Consider the following 5,560-nt stretch of genomic DNA (forward strand, 5'->3'; position numbering starts at 1 on the left):
AATCTTGTGAAATGGTGCGAGAGTAACAAGCTGAGTCTCTACTGTTATGAACCGCGCATAGCGAGCAGCAATAGGTAATGAATGTGTGATATACCCAAACCATTACAGTCCAGGCCAAAATCTAGAAAGTTACTTCAAAGTTCAGCCTTTCAAACTCACCGTTGAAGTGTAGGCCTTTGAAGTGTGATGCCCAGAATTAACGTTGAACTGATGGGAAGACTGGAGTTGTGGCTACTACAGACTCACGAATTCTTCTTGCATTGCCTTTGAAGAAATGTCCATCCACACGAGCTGTGGTCACTACACTGGTCCTTCTGTAGGTGAGACTCGAACTGGGCGGCCTCCATGGAGCTTCCAAGACCCAGGCACTGGTCTCTCCAAGTAACTTCACTGTTAGTCACAATCAAAATTAAGCATTTTGCTTCTCAAAAAGACCATCCTGGCACAGGTCAATCCACTGAAGAGTCCAGTCATCACTCTAAATTCCACAAATATGCCTGGCTGCTTCGAAGAGTATGATTTCTCCCTTTGCAAAATCACAATCTATCGAATTCTGGAACAGACTGTGACAAAGCCTTCCCTCAGTGCTTCCAATGTATCTAATTGTCACTGGGCTATGGCCTGTGTTATGATGGTGCTTGTGTGAAATATTAATATTAACTGTGACCATTCAGTTCCTCCTGTCTATACTGTCCCTTACAGTGATAATCCCATTTTACTAAAATGGAAGCTTCTAATACAATGTGGACAAGACAAAGGAGATGATTGTGAACTTTAGGAGGATCAGGGACCACCAGCCTCCACTACACATTAATAATACAGTAGTGAAGACAGTAGAGAGCACCAGGTGCCTCAGAGTCCACTTTTCATCTATCCTGGATGCAGGAAGGCGCAACAACAACTGCACTTCCCGAGAAGACTGAAGTGGGCAAGGCTTCCGGCCACCATCACGTCAACCTTCTACAGGAGCTCTATCGAGAGCATCTTGTCCGGCTGCATCACAGGGTGGGCACGGTTGCTACAGAGAAATGGATTATAGGTCAATCCACAGGACCATGAAAGTGGCAAAGATTACTGTCGTCTCCCTCCCCTCCTCTCCCCACCTCTGCCCCCCACCACCACTCCTCTCACCCTCAGCAAGGACCTCTTCCACCCTGCACACAACATCGTTCAGCTGCTCCCGTCGGGGGAAGAGGTACAGGAGGATAAGAGCCAGAACCACCAGGCCGAGGAAGAGCTTCTTCCCATGGGCAGTGAGGACACTGAACCCTCTCAGACTCCATAATCGAATTTCGGTCCACGACTCTTCACTCTGCCAGGATTTATATAAGACAATAATTAATTGGAGCAGAAATAGGCCATTCAGCCCATCAAGCCTGTCCCACCATTGAGCCAATCCATTCTCCCAATGCCCGGCCTTCTCCCGGTAACCTTTGATGCCCCTGGCTAATCAACAGCCAATGAATCTCTGTCTTTAATACATCCAGTGACCCAGCCTCCACAACATCCTGCGCAACACATTCCACAGACTCACCACCCTCTGGAATACACCCATTTCAGTGTAATTTAGGCTGGTAAAAGAGAATTGAACATCGAGTCCATTGCGATTTCTTCACCAGCCAGTTGTCAGATTGTGAGTTTAGCTGCTTTCAGGTGGCCAGAATACCCAAATGTAAAGCTGCCTCTTCTACCCCAACGCGGATGTCAGGTGGCCACCTGAAAGCTGTGAACCCTGCCAGGAGGAGCACTTCCCTGACCCTCCTCCTGTAGGTATAATCTCCGGCTTGGGGAATCCCCCATTGCACCTGAAAGGAGCAGCAGGACTTAAGGCCACGGTCTGCAGGGGCCGGCATTCGCTTGGACGTGGCTTCTCCTTCAGCCAGGGCGTCATGGTGGCAGGAAGGCGTCTTTCTCTGCGCCACCTGAACGTCCCAGCTGCACTCCCCTTAAGCTGCGTCTGCCGGCGCATTATCTGTGTTCGAGCACCTGAAATCAGCTTTAGATAGTTGAGGAGATATACAATGGGAGGGGGGGGGGGGGAAGGGGAGGAGGAATTTATTTGGACTTTAATGCAGCCAACCTAGTGTGTTAATGACAGCAGGGTTAGCAAGATCTTCTTCTGCTGCACATGACATTAGGGCCCCGGATCCTTATGGAATATAAACCTCAACTCTTCCTCTGAACGCCCAAGGTTCAATATATGCCCATGGGTCGAATTCGTCCAATGTTCCAACCGCGTAAACAGGGCGGGCGTTCCCTTCGGGGCGCCAAGGGCGACCTAATGTGGAGCCGGAAAGGCTGGCAGGGCTTGGCTGCGCCCCGAACCGCCGCTCGGGCGAGGCGTGGCGGCTGGCGGGAACAGGGCGGCAGGCGGGAACGGGCGGGCGCTCGCTCTTTCCTGCGCTCCCAGCTCGGTTTTGGGCCAGGAGAAAGCACAAACCCGGGTTGGGTGACTCTACCACGTCCGCGCCGCCACTATAACCGCGGCCGCGGCGTCGCCGCCGGCATCATGGTGGCCCCCTGTAGTTGCGACGAGCGGGAGCGGATGGCAGAGACGGGCGCGGAGGTAACGACGGCGGCGGCCGCTTCCCCGCCGGCGGACGAGAAGAAGAAACGGCGGCCGTTTCGCCACAAGAAGCTGGGTGGAGGTATGGCCGAGCAGATCATGAAGGCGGTGGCCTTGACCAAAGAGCGACGGGGTCTGTCGGTGGCTGCCATGAAGAAGATCCTGACGGCCAGCGGTTACAACCTGGAGCGCCGCAACTCGCGCGTCAACCGCGCCGTGCGCACCCTGGTGAGCCGCGGCTCACTGGTGCAGACGGCCGGCTGCGGCGCCTCGGGCTCGGTCAGGCTCGGCGGCGGCCCCCTGGTGGAGCCGGCCGTGCGCCGGCGGCGAGCCCGGCGGCTGACGGCTCCGAGGAAGAGGAGGAGGACGAAGGGGCGCAGCCGGCGGAAGAAGGCGGGCACCTCGAGGAAGGCGGCCAGGCGCTGGCAAGGCAGCCGGGCGCGGCGAGCCGCGGGCCGGCGCCGCCCCGTGAAAGGTGTCGAGGAGGAGACGAAGGCGGCCTCGGACAGCGAGAAGCCGGCAAACTTGGAGCAGCAGGGAACTGCCGAGCTCGACAAGGGCTAAACCACTTATACGATGTTAACTTAAAATGTAGCAAATTTAAAATGTAGCGAACTTGTGTCCTAAATGATTCTTGATGTAATAAAGAATGAAATGAACGAGTCATTTTAATCTAAAATTACCTAAGGGAATGCTGATCGAGTTGGAGGTTACAGAAATATTCAGGTTTATTGTACAAAAACCGAACCAAAAGTCCGCACCACAAAACTACTTAAATGGAGAGCAGGCGTGTGTGTTCACTTTTATTTACATTTATTTATATATTTTATTTTATATATCTATATATATATATATCTAAATATCCATTCACACCGCTGGGAGCGAGGAAGAGCTCAACTGGGGGGGGGGGGAATCCTGCCATTATCTCCCCCCCCCCCCCAAAACAAACGGGTGCTTTGTCCCTCCACTCTGGTCCAGTTCTTGAGCTGTGGGACCCGCACGAACCCGGATCACACCGTGTGCGGTTAGGATTTCAACAAGCCTGGGGGGGGGGGGGGGGGGGAAGAGTCAGAATTAGAAGTCATCCTCAGCGTCGCTGCAAACATTTCTATGGACCACGTGTCAAAATAAATAAGATACAAGAAGTCTTCGTGGGCGCGGAACAGTTCGCGCGACGCCGTGGCGGCGCCAGCAACCGGGGTTCGAATCCCGCAATTTCCCCGGGGGCTCCGGTTTCCTCCCGCCCTTCAAAGCGTATTGGGGGGTTGGGGGTTGTTGGACAAATGAGGCTGTAAATTTGGCGCCACGGACTCGTGGGCCAAAAGGGCCCTGTCCCCGCGCTACGTCTCTAACTTTCTTCTCGGAAATCTGCTGACGCTGTTGGCACCGACATTGCTCGGCAGGTCACTGAGGGTTCTTTATGCGGCAACAGAGGTCAGGTTTGAGCCCTTCATCGTTAAAAACACAGGGAGGAGGCCGGCCGGGGGGTGGGGGCATGGGTTCCAAGGGCAAAAGTTATCGTAAGGTGGATATGGGTGGGAGGAGGGAAGAAAAATGGCTGGGAATTGATAGGGGAAGGGCCAACTCTCTGAATGGAGAGAGAGGGAATGGGGCAGAGAGAGGGGGAGGGGGAGAGGGAAGGGGAGGGGAGGGGGTGAGGGAGGGGGAGAGGGAAGGGGAGGGGAGGGGGTGAGAGAGGGGGAGGGGATTTCTCTCTGTAGCCAAACATTTCAAATTTAAGCCCCATTTCTGTGCCATCATATCTCTCTGCAGCCCTCGTGCTCTCCCGTATATTGGAGGAGCAACACCTGGCCCCTCTCCAACCGGATGGAATTAACATCGACTCCTCTGGTTTCTGCTAGATAGATTTTCATCTCCTACGTCAGAGAGAATGGACTCAGACTGGGAGATGGTTTGATTGAGCACACGACCAAAATGGGGACCTCCCAGTGGCCATCTCGATTCCACACCCCATTCTTATGCCGACATTGTTTGTCCATTCAACCCGAGGCACCCTGGCAAATTTCAACAGGTGTGGTGGAAAGTGCATCACGGCCTGTTCGAAGGAGACCAATATCCCTGAGCGAAAAGCCCTCCAAAAGGAAGAGGACACAGCCCAGGACATTACAGCCCAGGACATTACAGATCCTTCCCCTCCCCACTACTGAGCACATCTACGGGGAACGCCGCCGTCGGAGAGCAGCAGCGATCGTCAAGGATCCCCACCACCCGGCACACGCTCTGTTCTTGCTTCTGCCAACAAGAAAGAAGTGTCGGGGCCACAAGACTCGCACCCACCAGGTTCAGGAACAACGGCTCCCCCTCCACCATCAGAGTCCTCAACGACAAACTAAATCAGGGACTCATTTAAGGACTCTGACTTGTGCATTTTATTGATTTTATTTGCTCTCCCTGTATTGCACAGTCAGTTTGTTTACATTCGTTCCCTGTTTACAGTTCTGTATTTGTTACGTTTACTCTGTGAACAGTTTAGTTTTTGCAATACTCATTAGTGGTAATTCAGCCGGGCCCGCGGGAAAAAGGAATCTCAGGTTTGTATGTGATGTCATGTACGTCCTGGGACAATAAATCTGAAATCTGAACCACTCCTAATATTCCATCTGGTCACTCTCCAACCAGATGGCATTAACATCAATTTCTCCCGTTTCTGGGTGACCCTTCCCCTCCTCACTCTCTTCCCCTGCCCCCCGTCTCCTTTCCGCCAGCTCCCCGACCTTTCCCTCTCCGCTCAGCGAGCTACCTGCTCCCCCCTCACCTCAGCTCTTTTCTCTCCTTGCCGTCCCATCAGTAACTCGCCCTGCGTACCCCGCGGCGGATCGTGACACTTGATTGTCTAACCGTCGTTCGGACTCTCGCTTTGCCCCTCTCTGAGTGGGGTATAAATAACAACATCTGTACTGAACCGTTGGAATTATTAAACTTAATGTTTGTACCAAATTGTTAGACAATTAAACTCAGTGTTTGTATAACTCA

The 5,560-nt window shown here is 53.2% G+C and overlaps 1 protein-coding gene and 1 long non-coding RNA gene across 2 annotated transcripts; both read left to right on the forward strand.

Moving 5' to 3' along the window:
- The first annotated feature begins 2,191 nt into the window (after positions 1 to 2,191).
- Positions 2,192 to 3,225, forward strand: LOC138754741 (histone H1-like). Its single transcript, XM_069919508.1, has one exon. The coding sequence runs from the start codon at positions 2,201 to 2,203 to the stop codon at positions 3,128 to 3,130; it is 930 nt and encodes a 309-aa protein (XP_069775609.1). The 5' UTR covers positions 2,192 to 2,200; the 3' UTR covers positions 3,131 to 3,225.
- Positions 3,226 to 4,021: 796 nt separating this feature from the next.
- LOC138754742 (uncharacterized) lies at positions 4,022 to 5,560 on the forward strand. The gene is made up of 2 exons (XR_011351909.1): positions 4,022 to 4,091; positions 4,340 to 5,560. It is a non-coding gene; the product is annotated as an uncharacterized lncRNA (long non-coding RNA).

The sequence above is a fragment of the Narcine bancroftii genome, chromosome 2 (genome assembly GCF_036971445.1).
Source record: "Narcine bancroftii isolate sNarBan1 chromosome 2, sNarBan1.hap1, whole genome shotgun sequence".
Taxonomy (NCBI): Eukaryota; Metazoa; Chordata; class Chondrichthyes; order Torpediniformes; family Narcinidae; genus Narcine; species Narcine bancroftii.

Coding starts and splice junctions, on each gene's coding strand:
- LOC138754741 (XM_069919508.1), top strand. CDS start 2,201: ATGCCCATGGGTCGAATTCGTCCAATGTTCCAACCGCGTAAACAGGGC.